Source organism: Antrostomus carolinensis, unplaced genomic scaffold, assembly GCF_000700745.2.
Source record: "Antrostomus carolinensis isolate BGI_N321 unplaced genomic scaffold, ASM70074v2 scaffold3255, whole genome shotgun sequence".
NCBI lineage: Eukaryota > Metazoa > Chordata > Aves > Caprimulgiformes > Caprimulgidae > Antrostomus > Antrostomus carolinensis.
The window spans coordinates 22,462-40,172 of NW_010318254.1; the positions used below are offsets into that span (position 1 = coordinate 22,462).

The following is a 17,711-nucleotide window of genomic DNA, read 5'->3' on the forward strand; positions in this document are numbered from 1 at the left end:
CGCTTAGACCCCTGTACCCAGGCGGGCTGAAGGCAGGCTCGGCTGTGGGCTGGGGGCTGGGGGCTGCGGGCTGGGGCTTCAACTAGCCCTCCTGTTTAAAGGCCACAGCACCTCTGCCCTCACTGGAGTGTCCCCAGCTAAATGTCTTGCAACATAACGAGGGGTGAAAGTTCAAAGACTAAGACACTCATGCTCAAAGGCAGGCTGCTCTGAGACCTTACACCTGCTTATTCGGATAGATGTTACACCTGTAAAAAAGATGGGTCCCCCTCCATTTTCCATTCTCTGCAGCGCTGTCCCAGGGTCAGCTCCAGCTCCGCGCTTGGACACCGTGAATCTCAGAAAAAAAAAGAAAAATGAGAAAAAAAAAAGGAAAAAAAAAAAAGAAAAGAAAAAACAGAAAAAAAAGAGAGACTCAAAAAAACTATATTAAGTATTGCTTATAATCTCCCAATTTGGGTGTAAAGAACAATTGAAGTTGCTGGAGGGGTGACCAGTGCCTCTGACTGAGTGTGGTCTGGGCCAACTGTACTTGACAGCAAGGCGCCTCGCCCCGCCCGCAGGGGCAGCGCGGGGGCAGCGCGGGAGGAGCGCGCCACCTGCTGGCAGCGAGAAGAGGTGTCCCGGCCGGGCTCCCCGCAGAGGGGCCTGTGGCCGGAGGGGGCTCCCGGGACAAACCGCAGCGATGACGCAGTTAATTACGTCACGCCAGCGATGCATATCTGTCCCCATCCAAAATGTCCTGAGCGTTAAGATTTCGCAGGGGCAGCGCGGGGGCAGCGCGGGAGGAGCGCGCCACCTGCTGGCAGCGAGAAGAGGTGTCCCGGCCGGGCTCCCCGCAGAGGGGCCTGTGGCCGGAGGGGGCTCCCGGGACAAACCGCAGCGATGACGCAGTTAATTACGTCACGCCAGCGATGCATATCTGTCCCCATCCAAAATGTCCTGAGCGTTAAGATTTGCCGTTCGGAGCGCAGAATCGTCACGATTTCTTTCACAAATCTACGTTTTAAAAATGAAATGCTGGAGGCAGCAGAAACACATTGCAAGTGGCAAAAGCAATGGTTTAATCTCCTCCCTCGAGTGCAGATCAGCTGTAAATCAGATTTTATCTCTTCTTAGTGAAGTGGAAGGGATGCGGAGCACGAACTGCGGAAAATAACAGAGCAGCTAAAATCGCTGCTTTCTCTGGAGCGAATGTGGCCCTTTGGGAAAGCGCGAGAAATGCCATCTGTGTTTCTGAGACTCTGAGCGTAATTTGTTGCAGACATCTCTCTATTTACTGTAAATGGACATATTTTGTGTTGCAAAACAACATGTTGCAGTGATGAAAAATACCCTAAATACTCCCACCCAATTAACTCCAAAGGGTTTTCTACCTGAAAAAGCTCCATTTAAAAGATCAGTTTGTTTTGCATCAGACATCAAACCTCACTTCTTTTTTTTTTTTTAAAATTAGTTTCATACATATTGACAGTTGTTCACAGAGGAAGCTGGGATGGGAAACTATAAAGGAGGTCAGACTTTCATGACAGATTATATTTTTCTGATTTTCAGACAAGAAGTGTATTCTATGAAAAGCTACTTTCTTGTTGGGAGTTTTCTTCAGAATGGGCAACTCCACGGGCTTTCCTGACAAACTCTCCTTGCAGTTCATTTTAAATGTAAGGCAGCATTTAGAAAATAAGCTTTTTTTTATCAAAGTGTTTATTTGGAATTTAAAAAGAATTTGGAACATAATTCTAAGATGATGGAAATGAGTGTTTGCTCTAATACAGCATATCCCGTGGGAAGGCAGGAGAACACAGCACTTACCTTCAGCTGACAGCAGCCAAGCATCTTTATTTTAAACTATGGCTGGGATTGAGCCACAAAATAAAATGGAAACGTGGATCTGAATTTCCCCAAAGTTCAGTGTGCAGTTTGGGCCCATTACAGAGATAGATCTGGAAACAGATTTTAAGCTAAACTTTTTGAAGCGTAGAGACTCTCCAGTCAAATGTCACCCTGTGCAATGTAACAAGGGAGGCTGAGGCATGTTTCATATTCATGTGCAAAGATTTGGTATGTCTGTTTTCTCTTGTAACGCTTGGCCTTGGGATGACTGAGAGCTCATCCAGACATCAACTGCTCCTGTGACAGGAAAAATCCCCTTGAAGAGTTGTTATCTCCCTTTTCTCCTAAATCCAGACAACTGGATTATGAGAATGCAGAAAATGTGGAGGTATTTAGGCAAGTGGTGATGAAAACACAGAGGCGAGTCCTGGCAGGCAGCACTGTGGCAGAGGGGACGACAAAGCTGGGCACTGTCACTGTTGAGACGAGTTCAGTGCAGAAAAATGTTTCTGGAATGCATATGTGATTCCTCATCCCAGGCTCATTGTCCAGGAGCTTAGATCAATACTGCTGCAGCAAAGATTCCCAATGAGCTGAAACAAAACAAAACATGCATTCACGGGAGCACTGCCATTCAAGAGCAGGCATTTCCAGTTAAAACGAAGGTCAGTCATAAATTACATCTCCAATTCCCCCGGGATTTCTCTCTCTTGCTCTGTTTTGGCAGTTTAAGGCCCCTTTGATATTTGAGCAAGGCCTTTCCCTTTGCACATCTGATCTTCATTACAGTTTATGGCAATGGTGCTTCTTTACCTCCCAAGGCAGCAATTTTGAGGAGAGGGAAAGCCAGTACAGTATGATTGTTTAGAAGAGGCACACTGCGAAGCATTTTAACCATTTCTCTACTTTACAGCAGTGTCTCTGCTCCATGGATCGCCCTTGCACACAGCAGTGCTAATAGTGAGCTCTTCCTACGGAAATGCCCCACTTCCATCTGTGAAATCACCGTGTCTGGAGGCAGAAAAAATCAGGTTGTATATTTATATATCAAAACACCGACTTCTGAACAATAAAATTGTGGTTTGCGTACGTTTTCAGATGCTTTCTGTTTCCTAGTGAACACAGAGTAATCAGGTATCAATAAGCATCACATTTTCTTCTTCTGTCTGCAAAGCGCAGCAGCTGGGTCCTGGGACAGCCACGCTCCCCACCTCTCTCCTGCCTTACAAAATGAAGGGGAGCGTTCTTGCTCAATTTCTGGAATGCAGCTTTGTCAAAAGAGGGTGGATTTCCACATGGATCAACTTTGTGCCAGTCAGAATTGTGAATCTGCTAAGCCAAACATACACTGAGGCTTTGCGTGAGGGAATGGGATGGGTGAAACTGGGTCTTGCGCTGCTTTTCCATATCTGCAAAGACAGAGGCAAATGTTCCAGCTGAGAACATGTTGAGAGCATTTGGGACAATGCAAAAGTGGCAGAAAATGTTGGATGCCGACTTGCTTTTTCCTGTGGGTGGTATGAGGCATTTTGTTACAGGCAATTACAATTGCAGTAAGATTTTTCAAGTCAGTCTGTAATATATACTTCATTCCTTTATTGATTTCACTTCTCTGGCTTGGTTATACTGTGTGAGCTACTCAGGTTCGTTGAGGCTTTTCATGGAGTCTGCAGTGTGGAGAGCTACTGAATAGGAATAACTGCTCTCGAAACTCTGGCACTATCAGTCTACTCCCATACAAAAAATACTCTTACAGACTTGGGGGATGATTTACAAAATTATTTAATTGCCTTTCAGGCACTACAAATGCCATCCTGCTAGCAAAGACGAGCAATGGGTATGGCTTCTTTTGTAAAGGTGACCACAAACAATGCACTGGCAAGTGGAAGCAGCTGGCAACTTTTGCAAGTTTGGTGTTTGATTCTGGTACCAGGCAGAAACACAACAGGCAGAACTGCCAATGATCCTTGTTTGTTTGTTTGTTTGTATAATACATTTTAAAAACCTTAAATGTGCTTTTAAACATGTCTATGTGCACTTTAAATGGGTTTTCCAGTATGCAGTAGAACTTCTTGGGTACACACTGCGTTTTGCCATGAAGATACCAAGGAAACATGATAAACAAAGGATACTCATAACATTTTCCCTGGAAAAAGGAAGTTTTGTAACTCCTCATACATAAGCCTTTTCTAAAAGTAACACAAAGCTTCCACAGTGCGGGAGAGGAACAAAGCCATACCAGGTCTCACCGTTCCAGTGACACAGAGAACCTGCTTAAGGAGCATTTAATGAGCCAAAATTTCCACTTAGCTAATGCTACGGAAGGATCCAACACGGGATTTTCCCCTCTCCTTTATTATTTTATTTAGATGTTCAGTCTTACCTTGGAACATCAAATTTGTGAATACCACACAAAGGAAAGAATTGTTTATTGCATATATCTGCACATTTTCCCTGAGATGCTGTTGAAGAGCTGGGAGCCTGCCTGGGTAGCTGGGGTGGGATCATGAGCTAGCACGGGGGCGCAGCACCGCACTGCCAGCAGCTGGGTGGGTGCCCAGCCTCGAGTGGTGAGCGCTCCCAACAGAGCTCTCCTCCGCTCTGTCCTCTCATAAATCACCCTCATTATTCTAATTGAGGAGAGCTGCATCCTTCTGCTGCGAGCCCTGCTGCTTTGCAGAGAGAAGGAAGTAAAAAAAAAGGAACAATGCTGGCTGCTGCTGTGGGAGGGATCCTAGCTTGATGCCTTTGGATTTTTTTTTAGAGTAAGAAGGTAGGATTTGGGGCTTTTTTTAGTTAAAACTCTACAAATTTGTCTCTTAAAAGATGTATTTTGGATCCTTTTGTTGCTCTGTATTAGTTTAAGTCTTCTTGTAATCGTAAAAATTAGAAACTTGTTTTTCTGTAATGAAATCTTAGATTCCTATTTACTACACCAATCTGGGAGCTGAAGCTTTAAGCAAACCACAAACTACCACAAGATTTACTATAAAAATATGAGAGCCAAAATTATGTGCAGCCATACTCATTGTTTTCCATATTTTTGTCATATTCCCTCTTGCTGTTGCTTCTCTGTGATGACTGAAACAAATCATTCAGGTCTAGATCACATACGATGACACCCACAAAGCCCCCTTGCTATTGTTTGGGACAAATTAAAAGTGTTTCTTGAGAATAATTGTGGAATGGCATAAAAATTAATCTTCATTTTGCTGAGGATTTAATTATTTCTATTGTGATAAATTATTCTTCATGTCAGAAACTGAATTTATATATTTTTAATAAAATACATTTGAAAAATTAGACAATTCTGGCAGTTCTTGTGAGGCTTTCCTCTCAGGAAAACTCCTTTGTATGTTCTCAGCAGCTTATCCTCTCTTTTTCAGTGTCAGTTTTACTAAAATATCTTGATCCTGCCCTTTATATGGCATACTTAATTCTATGTTTAGCTCCAGTTTGATAAATTATTCCATTTCTAAATCCCATCTTCAGTCTCCAGCTAGATGTTGTGATCATAGTTTTGGTATTTCAGACTCTAAAGAAAGTTCCGTAAATATAAGAAAACCCTTCTCTTCAGTCATCTTCCCATTTACTTTTCCTGCTTTCATTTCCATGAGCCAAATATAGTGTGATGTTAGGGGATCCCCTAGACCCCCTTTCAGCCCTGAAATTGCCTGTTCCTCTAACATTCCTGATTTTGGGAAGCAGCATGCCAGGCTGACACTTCTTGTGGCAGAAGAGAGGCCATGTACTGCTGCTGAACACGCTCTCTCCCAGGAGCTGGGAGCCTTCCCTTCCCCTGCCATCCCATGGGGCTTGCAGCTTCTGCTGGCCTGGGAGTTCCAGAGCTCAGTCAAACCAGATCTTGCTCCATGACACCTGCAGATCACGTTAGGGCTGGACTGGAAGGAGCTTCCCTGACATGTCTGAGTCACACATAGTGACTGCAGAAAGCTGTGTGAAGTTGCTAAAGAAGTAAGAAAGAAATGTAAATATTCCTGTAAAGAAAGCAAGTAGTGTGCTACAGCACCTACAACCATGGATTACAACAGTGCCTTTCTTAAAGCTATCGCAGTTGCATCTTATTTGATTGAAGTATAACATGGGGTGAAATTTTTAACAGGACTCACTAACTTTCTGTAAGACTTGTGGTATAAAATTCTCTTACATGCCAGAATTTTAACCTTAGTTTTGTTACCCTCCTTTCTACCATATAGGACACAGCACTAGAATCAGAAGTGACAGATGTGGAAATTCAACACTCTACAATCCAATAATGCTCCACAGCTACTCTGGTTGGTTGGCTGTAGGGCTTTGCTCATGCTGAGGAGATGATTTTAACTAAAAATTAAATCATAACTTCAACAATGTAACAGAATCTCAATGTAGCATAGGTAGCATCACACAGCTCCAGCAGCACATTGAATCAGTTTCAGGTGTTGGTGAAGTCAGCAGCAACCAAACACAATGAGGTATAACTTGACTCGTGTGGACTTAAATCTTCCCATATTGCCTTACATGAACATTTCTGTTTTAAATAACTTCTGCATTTGGTTGATTGATGGGAAAGCACAGCCAAATGTTTTGAAGAGATATAAAAAATAATTTGTTTTGGCTAGCAGAACATTTCCTGGATAACCTGATCCAGGAAAGACTTTAAGTGCAGTACCTGTTCAGAGCCTGGACCCTCAGCACAACGCAGCCTCCGTTTCCCAAGCCCGTCACTTCCACCGCTCATGACGGAGCCAGTCAGTTTTGCAAGGACCCTGGGACAAGGGGCCATCTTGTGGGTGCTGGCAGGGAGCAGGTGATTAAATCAATGAAGGCAATGCACGCTGTACAAAACCACCCCAGGCAGGCTCACCCTGAGGCACTTGAGAGTCTTCTCTATTTCTACCCTGCATGAAGTGTAAATAAAAGTAAATATATATATGTGTGTGTGTGTGTGTATGCTCACTATCTACATCAAAGGAGTAATACATGGTGTAATAATACTTGGCATACTAAGCCAGTGAAAAGGACTTTTAACTAACAGTTATAGACAAATTTCCTACTTATATAAGCACCAATATATGCACTGCTTTATTAAGCTCATCTAAAACAAAAAAAAAAAAATTGTATTTTAAACTGAGCAGTTTAAAATCATGTAGATTTTAATTTGATGCAGACAGTGAAGCTTGGTTCTCAGACATTAAGATGACCCTTTTAACTTAGGTTGTGCAGATATATATTGAATCAGTTTCAGGTGTTGGTGAAGTCGGCAGCAACCAAACACAGTATTTTAAACTGAGCAGTTTAAAATCCATGTTTTGGACAGGCAGTACTTGCAATGAAGAAAAGGCACACAGGAGTGCAGCTGCTGGAAGAATAATTGGTCTGCAATGACAAGCAAGTAAAGCATTTTGTTGTTTCTCCTTCCCCTTCAATGGCTGCTGGCTTTTAGAATTTGCATGATGAAAATTTTTTTCTGGAGGAAAAAAATAGAGCTCCCATGGGGCAGCTTTAGCTGCCTCCCGTATGGAATTGGCTCTTCTTGGAGCAAATGATCCCATTTATTACTCTTCATACCTTTAAAGAGAATTCTTTCCCTGCTCAGCCCAGTATGAGTATGTCCTCATAGGGAAAGGAAAAACAGGGAAAGGAGCAGGGGGGGAAGGAGAGAAGGAAAAGCAGGGGAAGAAGGGGGAGAAGAAGGCAAAAAAAAAAAGGTTCTCTCACTTGCTACTTTTCCAAGGAACCTCACTCAATTCAGACCAGGGCCAGCAATTTTGTCCTTTTGTGCTCTTCCTCCTGCAACGGAGGCCAGTACCAGACACTGCTTGGCCTCAGGTTCTTTCACTACATTATTAGAAGTCTGCCCTTTCTTTGTCAGAGACAAAATGATGTGTGCTAATAAAAGAAAACAGAATTTGTCTGGTCTGGAGGAGCCAGTTTCTCACCAAGACCTTGCTATCAGTAAACAAAAATAGAAACCTTTATGCAAACCAGCAGGATTTTAGCCAGTGTGAAAGTAACTGAGCTACTGTCCTTTTTCAAACTATTCTTGCATTCAGTCACTCCAGACAGCAGAAAAAACGATTGTTCCTTAAAATGTTATAGAAGTCTGTGCAGACACTGTTGGTACCCAAAGATTTCACAGCATGCAGACTTCTAATTGCTTCTCCTCCCTCTCTGCAGATGAATACATCTGGAATGTTTATTCCTAGTGCACCTTACTGGGGAATATATTAGTTTGTAAAATAAAGCAGGATTACAAAGAAAATTGCTGAATGCATATGATGTCTTGACATAACTTTTTACAAGAAGCCTTACTGTGAGCATACTGCACTCTGTCTTTGCATGTGTTTATTATTTTGCAATATAGGTTGTATTCAGAGCTTTGAAGAACTATATAGCTGACCTATAATGGCTTCCTCAATGAGATCATTAATCTACAAGTTCCAGCATTACATTCCTTTTTCCTTTTCTTCAGGTTATAGTCTCTGAAACACAGTGCAATCACTTCTGGAACAAACTTGAGTCACTCTGCACATAGCCTAATGAAATTACAGCATCCCATATAGACCTTCTTTATTTGCAGAAAACTATAAACAAAGTCTGCATTTGCTGGAACAAGGATTTTCTCACTGACAAACATAAGAAACTTCTGTTCTTTAATCTCCATAGTGCATCAGGAACATCACATTCCATCCATCCATCACCTGAATCTAAAAGTCTTTTTAGGACGGGTTTTTCATAAGATGAAACTCCTCTCAGATCAGGTGTCATCTCTTCCATTCTTACCTTGTCCAACCATATCTTTTGTGGCACTATCAAACTGAATAAAATCTGTTTATCTTTGCAAACAGTTTTTCCAAGTGTGCCAGAAGACATCTGGACAATATGAAGACACTGAAAGTATCTGACCCACCACGCGGCAGAAGAGCAGCACGTTTCTGGTCAGCAGCTTGGGATAAAGAAAAAAATGGTAAGCAAGAGGCTAGGAAACAGGAGCAACAAAAGCTGTTGCAGCAGGAAGAGGAGGACAGGGCTACAAATGAGGGTTTATATAAGCAGCAAGACTCGGGGGGGGGGGGCTTTTGAAAGTACACAACCTAATGCAAGTTGTTAATGACCAGTCTATTGAAATTGTCCTTTCTAATGGCAGACAGTACTGAAATATTAGACAAATTTCTACCCAGAACATTCTATATCTATTAAAATGCTTAGTATATTTATATATGCATATTTTAATGTGTATATATATATTTATTGTGATACCTGAAATAAAAGAATACTGCTGTCAGGTGTCACCTGTCCTAGATTAAAGTAGTTATAATCTGAATTCATAGAGCCAGCTCCTTTTCCCAATAGAAGTGCCCTATCCATCCGTATCTCTACAAGCTCCTGATCTGCCATGCTGCTTCAACTCCATTAACCCAGAACGAGCTGTGGTGGAATATGGTTGGCACACAGCCTGTTGCTGTTATATGTGGTCTATATGTCATCATAGATAGACTAGAATTCAGATCCTCCATGGTATTTAAACACCAAGGAGCCCCAATGTCTAGGAAACTCTTAAAGGCTGTTGGTACAAATACCTGGTGGTCTTACATAGACTAGCATAAGGTAATAGGAAGTCTGATGAAAATGAGAACAAAAGCAGGGTCTGTAAAGACCAGCTATCTGAAAAAGGCTAGGCTTGTGAAAGGTAATTAATTAGCAACTATCATTAAAAGATCTTTCTGTTCCTGTGACCTGTCTCCTACAGTAAGCTCCCAAATACATGTGAGTAGGGGCTTGGAGAGAACAGGTCTGGAAAGCAAGAATAGCTGCTGCAGAGCTGGCATACCTGATCATGGAGGGCATATACATGGAGAAATGAGTAACACTTAAATACCACCATGACACTCCATGCAATGTGAAGTGAGCAATAGCAGAAAGTATGCATCCACTCAGTTATTTCTTTCCCTTCCCACAACATGCAGGTTGAGAATGCATAATCCAGTTGGTTTATGTCAAACGCCAAACAGGACGTGAATCCCCGGGAAGCAGTCCAAGTCAGAGCATCCAGTGGAGACTGAAAAAGCAAAGCTTCCATTCCCAGATCTGTCCCTGATTTGGGGCAGATTACTACCGAGTGTCACTGTCTATCAAGGGGGATAAAGATATTAACATTTTCTGTAAGGTACTTCATGATCTGTAGATTGGAAGAACTTGTTTATATATACACTATACAAATACATATACTTGTCATTTTAAAACACTTAAAAATAGCATGGCATAAAACCTTGTTTCAGTTAAATTGCTGTTGCACAGGTAGTTTCTTTCTGACGTTCCTAAGGAAATCCATATATTCACATGCACAACAGGAATGCATGTGGCAGAGTGCCACAGGAGGCCTCAATAGAATGCTTCATTAAAAACCAAACAAATAAAAAACCAAAAGTAAACTCCAAATTGAACAAGCAACACTTGTTGCAAATCACTTAAACTACTAAGGGGAGCCACAAAAGTTGCAACTTGACTGAAGGATAAGACAGCACTTGACCAGGAACTCGGTGTACTACGCAGTGAATACAAACCATTTACAGGCTTGTGGGCTTCAGTGGAACTTGGGCACTTGTATTTTTCCCCTTGGCCACAGGAACTTGAACAACTTGAATCTAAAGCAAGAACACTTGAGGCTTCAGAGAAGAGCCCGTAAAGGGGATAGAATTTTAAATAATTTTCCTTCTCATGGAGTCTCATCTAATGTTGCATGTCACAAAAAGACAGAATTCCCTGAGTTTCAAGAACAGGAACAGGTTACACTTTTCTAGCAAGTTCAGTGACTCCTGAGTGCACGAGATTTTAAAAGTGCGTCCACATGGTTGATTGACTTTTGGCAGGGCAAATTAACCCTTGCTGAGCCCAGTACTGCAGCAGCTACACCGCGTCCAGCTGTACCTGAGCTCCTGCATTTAAAACTAACCTGACTGCAATCAGGTATCACATTCCTCGTGACCAACAGCATGGATTGGCCTTTCTTTTTCACCTCGCTTCACGGGACCTCGCGACAGTAAACTATGACCATTATAACCACTTAGTTGGAACTGCCTCACAACCCTCTCCCATGAGCCAGGCTAACACAGATGCTCCTCTCTTTTCACAGGTGGGTGGCCTCTGCTAAAAAGACAGCTCCTCTTTTGCCCCAGGCCCCTCTGGGATGAAGTATCTGTTCCCTTCATGTTAGCAACAATTCTCGAGGAAGGACCAGTATTTGATGAAAAATACCTTGGGTTCGTCAATTACACAAGTAATACACTTGCTATTGGACAGTACATAGCACAGACCTCTAGTAGGACTTCTGTTGTTGAACAACTGCCTAAGCATATGAAGAATTACTGCTAGGGGTTGTTTTGTTTGTTTTCAAACATCTGACAGAATATGATTCAGCCCTGAACATTAACTATATTAAAAAAATGCATCACAGGAGTCTGTCATGCTGATTTTCAACTCAAAGTGTTCTTACTGGACAAGGAAAAAGAGGCTTTAAAAAATATAAAGCTTGCAGAATACAAAAAGTAATTTTTTTAAAAAGTGTTCCCATATACCACATGTCAATTTCTGTTACAAGGAAAACCTCAAGCTCATTACCAGAGCTCTCACTGGAGCATGAAAATGTATGTGTATGAAGCTCAAAAAATAACACCTATGAAGATTTAACTTTACAATGCCCCATGACCAATCCATTCAGTATCATACTTTGAAAAAATGTTTAAAATTAAGTGTTAGAAAAATTGTCAGCCTCTTTGTTTTACAGTCTCTACCTAACACTTCTATCCTCTTGATTTAGGCTGGCCACTGCAGGAAGCTGTGTGTCTGCCTCTAAAACAATAATAAATGAGAACACTCAACATTGTTATAAATACTTCAGGGCCAAGTACATATATTCTGTAAAACACAAGTAGTGGTAAGCAGAGAGAAGTCACCACACACAACTTCATTTGCCTTGAAGTGAAGTGTGTCCCATCACAGTCAGTGGAATCACGATCAACCCCACCTCCAGAGGGAGACTGGCATGAATTTTCTCAAGTGCCTTTTCTTGAACTTGGATCTCTGTCTACAGGTGCCTGTTTTCCCCTGATACATTTTCCTATTTTCCCTGTAATGTTCAAATTAAGCATATGTACTAATATTACCAGCTTTGAATGATATCAAAATGCAGAGGTTTGACACCATTATTTTCAATGCTGCTGCTAAATAAGATATCCAAGTTTGTACTAAAATTTACTAATTTTGTGGTTAGTGCAGCATATCTATAGTCTAGTGTTGCACAAATAGGAAAAAAGAAATGAAGATTGTTCCACCCCACAAGATCTTGTGAAACTATTTCTGAAACCACTACAAAATTGAAATATTTTATTAGCCTCACTTCTAACACTGTATTTTTGTAAAATCACACTACAACACAGAACTCCTTTTCAAAATCCCATAAGTTTTATATGCTATATATGACCACATAATACATAGCTCCCTTTTCTGCAAGCCTGAATCTCTCCATCATGTTTTATTAATAGCTAACATACAAGTAACTTGTGTCACCTGTGCACATCTGTTTCTTACAGCTAGATACTGAATGAAACTTCACCTGAGAACCAATTGAGGAAGACAACAATCAAGAACTACCCTAGTACAAATGAAATAGAAGACAGATTTATAAAGCAGTAGAGGACAAAGAAAAAAAAAAACAAACAAAACCCAACAACTCATTCCCAGTTTAAAAAAAGGCACCGAACAGTCATCTGAAAAGTGGTCACAAGGCCTGACTCCCTCCCCACAGTAACACAGCAGCAAATGACAAGGCAACTGGTGCACAAACTAAATCAAAGGCTAATCCCCAACAGAGAAAAAAATAAGATATTTATATCAGTATTTAAAAACACACACCTATCTTAAAAACAACACTAAATGAGCACTCTGATTTTAGGAAAACTTGTCTATCCATCCATCCATTAAAAAAACAACCAAACAACAAACACATAAACAAATCAATATTAAAGCATCTACTGATACTTCTTCATTCACTACTGAAAAGGAGGAAAAAAAAACTTATTAAAAAATGAACTGTTTTATCTATTTCTTACACAAAAACCCAAGAGCCCAGGATCTACTCAAAGTTAAGGATAATTTCAGCAAGTGTTGCAAGTTACATCTAACTCAAATTTAGCCTAACAAGCAAAATAATCCAAGGAGTAATAGATACTGTATTCTGCACAGGACTCGTCTACACAATGAATTAACTGTGGACATTGGATCCCTTTGCTAATAACCTTTTTGAACATTCTCGTTCCAGAATTGAGTACCTTGTTCCAATGTAGGTTAATCCATCTGGAGTGGGACACTTACACCACAAGAGCTAGATGGAATTGGGATATTAATTCTGAAATTGCAAGCCAAGACCCAGTCATCTGGGTTTAATTACAGCTTGCTTCGTTCCTTGAACTGACAATTCTTTGGCTGTTTGAAGATGCCTAGTCTTCCTACCCTGAAGCATTCCTAGTCCAAGGAAACAAGTCTCCCACATTCACTAAGTTAAGAGACAAAAATTTGCCATCCCTCTACCTAAATTCTCCAAGGTCAATCTGACATACACACAGAGTGCATCTATTACACTGACAGGACTTAGAGTTCTTTATAAAACCCAAGTGGTTCACTGATTACTGCTTATAAGAGACTTACCAGGGTAGGAAACAACAGCAACATATCCTCCGAGAGCCTGGCAGTACCTTACCCAGCACAGGAGAGGCTCAGATCCCACAGCTTCTTGCTGGAACTGGCCACTGTGCAGTTGAGCATGCCCCTTTGTGAGGCCAGGACGTAGTAAAAGGCAGAAAGAGGAAACAAAACATAGGTTGCCTCTGTAGCTTACTGGTCAGTGGATTGAAAGGGAGAAGGGGGGAAGCCTGGACTTATGGTGAACCTCATAGGATTTCTAAAATTTGATTTACTGGGGAGCAGGAACCACAGGCAGTAGCTCAGTACAAGCACACAAAGTAGATATAAGTTAAAAGGAAGTTCACCTCTCTTTCTATCACACCCTCTCACGCTCCAGTCTTCCTGAACCAGGACTCCCCATCCATACTTTCTCTTTATTCTCCAGCCCAAAAACCAGGCCCACCCCAGACCACTCACCTCCATTCCCGCAAGGCGATTAGCAGAGACTGCATGTGGGGAGGTACCTGAACCGAGGGGTCAGTGTCTCCACAGAGACAGTTATGGATTGTGAGCGACTGCTTGTACACAGGACTTCACTCACTGGTTCGTAGAATCACCTCCACACAGAAAATTACTTTTAACATACCACCCACAAGCAGCTTCTTTGGTAATCACCAAACTCTTATCATACTTAATAAACTCAGTGTGCTTGGCAGGAGCCAACATTCAAATGTTTCAAAAAACCTGTTGACCACTGGAGTTGTACATGCCAGGTACATATCTAAGAAGTATTGCGACAGAACCTGGGAATCTTGGTCTCTCCTCCAGTTATGTACTGTTATTTGGAAACCAGGTGGAGGTGCCACTACATAAATTCAGGATTAGACCAGTGCTCTAGATGCATTTCACTGGAGTTTTGAATCAAGCACAGTTAGGAGTTTCAAAAACTGTGTCTCCTCGCATACCAAATAAGCTACAAAACACACAACACACCAGATTAGGCACTGTAATTAGTAACCTGAACTATCGCCATTAAGGATCCCAGGTTGTAACCACTCGAGTAAACTACTGGATCTAACCCAAAGAGTCATAAAAAATAAATATAAAAATTAAGTCAGGAATAGTACGAAGCTTTAAGTCTATGAGCTGCCTTATGTCAGGAAGGCTTTCTGTTGCCGTCTAGCCCTAGAGAGCTGCTGTAATCTGCAAATTATAATTTCTGTTCTGGCAATACGGTCTATTAATTTAATTTCCATCTCTTCTATTCTAAACAAACTGAAGCTGTTTTAAGAAAAGCTATTTATGTCAAGATTGATACTACCCGAGAAAGCAGTGAAAAAGGCTTCACCAGTTCAATAAAAGGACACGGTACGTTCATCTGGGTCAATACAGAATATAACGGCAAGGGTTATTTTAGAGTAACAACTCTGCAGGTGCACTTACTGCACAACGACCGCCACACTGGGAGTTATTCTACAGTTGGGAAGCCCTAGACACGTATTATTGTTCTCCACCTGCAAATCTCAATTTAAACAGAAATTTTACAGATTGGGATCACTGAATGGAATTCTAACATCTCAATTTTTTATTTGAAAGTTGGGAGGCACCAGTGTGTCTAAACACTAGCCAAGAGTTACATTTTCCCTTAGTTTTGCAACTTAAAAAATTCAAACATCTCCAGTATTTTAGTTTTGACACTGTAATAGCTACACTTAGATGTAAAAACAGTCATGAAGTAAACTTCTTCAAAGACTTACAGAGCTTCTCTTAAAACTTCTTTAGTTTTAACAGCCTAAGTAGAGCAAGAAGAGGCATTATTTATAATGTACAATTCTTCTAAGGCAAACCTGTAATTATTATCTGAGATGGAAAATACAAGAAATTAACTGTACTTGTCCTCTATAAATGAGTTTTCTACAATACGTTTTTTTCACGTAATTTCAAGTTCCCTTTCAGATAATAAGAGGCAGTAGTTTACATACACAACTCTAAAAAAGCATCCTTGCTTTTTAGTTAACAGCTTTTCCTAAGTCTTCCTATTTCGATGTAAATTAGTTAGTACTACCAGACTAAGGGAAGAGAAAATGCCAAGAAACATCCGGTCAAATAAATCACTTTTCTGCTATTAAAAAATAGCAACATTTTTGTGTTTCACTCCAATATAAACAATGTGGTCCTGAATACTGCGATACTACAATAGCTGTACCCCTGAGATTATCTACTTTTATCACCTGAGCGTTACTCAAGGGAAGCCAGTGGAAATGCTATACCAGTAAACTGTTGATTAGCTCAGTCACACTAATCCCCGATGTAGCATGGCAACCAGAAGAACATAAAATGTGCTTCATATAATTGGTGAAGAGCTATTACTGAAACTATTCACATCCACATGCCCTTTATACCTGAACCTGAGAGACAGTTATCAAGTAATGAGATTGCAATTGCACTTCTTTCAATTTAGTAAATTGGTATAGAATGAAGATCTGAGTACAAGATATAGCTTAAAAGTACAGATACTGCTATAGCACATGAATGAGCAGCACAAGGTGCATGTGTATGTACACAGGCAAACACAGAGAGGTTTAGTAACTACTAGAAACAGGACTGAGGTTTCTGCCATGCTGTTACCTCCTCCCTGATCTCTAAACTAGGTTCTATTTTAACCTCATCAGTAAGAATGCCTGAGAGCTGCAAACTACTTCTAATCTCATTTTCTACTTTCATTTGTGGTTATTTCCTCTCCATTCCAGGTTGTACAATTATTTAATAAATCAGTATAGAGCTAAAGGGCTTACAGTTTAAGCCTTCATGCTATGCATTAGTCATGTTTTCTCACCTTATCCCTCTATTACTCCTAAGTAAGAGATGATTGTAAACGGGGGCTTTGTGCACATATCAGACAGAACTCCAAACTCCTAGAAGAAGATAAGTAGTTGGTTTCTATTTGATCCCTAACAATAAAGCCTAAGCATTTGAAAAGCTAGAAGTACTATCTGATCTACTCGCATCCACTAGTTTTCAAACAGTAATTCACTGGTAGCAAACTGAAGCCAACCAATAAAACATTTTTTTTTTTTTCACTACTTCAGAATGGCCTTGAAGCATCACCACATCAAAACTGACAGCCTCTCATCTGCCTCAACTACCTATTTGCAATATAGTTTTGTAGTGTTTAAGTAATCAGATTTTTTTTAACAGCAAAACAGCAACTTTATTTCATCTCTTTTCTAGTGCATTTAAAAAGAATAGTAAAACATACAGAAAGGTTAAAAGAAAATCCCTCTCTGCTCATAGTGTTGTTGTAAGGTTCTGTGGCTAACCACATTTCTCACCTAGTGAAATTTTAGCACTGTGGAATCCAAACATTTGACTGTTTCATGTTACATTGGTTTTGAGTTCTGGTGTGTGCTTTAAGCTTCCCACTTCCTTCTTCAGGACATTAAGCAGAGTTCTAGAACTATCCAAAATCTTCATGTATGCAGCTTCAGTTTCAGCAAGAATTTTATCAAGCTCATTCCGTGAAGCTACCTTTTGGGCCAGGTTTTCACATACACACTCCAGTTGTTCACTCAGGACTTGGATTTCATGCTGGAGCTTATTTTTTTCCTCTTCTGCTTGCTGGATTTGTTTGTTTAGCTCCTCTTTTTGCATACACAAGTCTTCAATGCATTTCACTAGCTCATTATTGTAACCCTGAAGAACAGCTCCCTGCTGAGTCATCCTCCACAATCCTGCCTGTGCTCTGCTGTTGCTCCCTGAAGTCACCTCTCAGTAACAGCTTTCTAATAAAAAAACGAAACAAAAAAAATAGAAAGAAAAATTCTGTAAAAGAGTTATCATGAATGCTAGTACAGACAGAGCCACGGGGAAAGACGCTCTGTTTAAGGTTAACATGCTAATTCTGAGCTGTGTCTCTCTTTCAGGAAGGGGACAGCATAAAATTCGGCATCTACACCACACCTTCACTGAAAACTGGTCTCTCCTATGATATCCTCACAGCAACGCTCAACTCTGGTATCAAAAAACTTCTATTATATTTCATAATACCTTAATAGCATTCTGAATAGATGATGCTTTGTACCTCAGATTGGAGGGTCTGGTCAAAAACAACCAAGTGACCCTTTCCCAGGAGCCGGCTCGGCAGTCCCCACCAGCAGCGCCGATCCACTCGGCCTCTGCCCAGGGCGATCTTCCTCCCC

General features: G+C 40.9%; 1 protein-coding gene across 1 annotated transcript; it reads right to left on the reverse strand.

Annotated features, from left to right (window-relative positions):
• Nucleotides 1–16,714: 16,714 nt before the first annotated feature.
• LOC104525611 (Sjoegren syndrome nuclear autoantigen 1 homolog) lies at nt 16,715–17,233 on the reverse strand. The gene has a single exon (XM_010168818.1). It carries the CDS (start codon nt 17,230–17,232, stop codon nt 16,888–16,890), a length of 345 nt encoding a protein of 114 aa, XP_010167120.1. The 5' UTR covers nt 17,233; the 3' UTR covers nt 16,715–16,887.
• Nucleotides 17,234–17,711: the final 478 nt, after the last annotated feature.

Bases quoted from the DNA above. Each gene is read 5' to 3' on its own strand.
- LOC104525611 (XM_010168818.1), bottom strand. From the start codon at position 17,232: ATGACTCAGCAGGGAGCTGTTCTTCAGGGTTACAATAATGAGCTAGTG.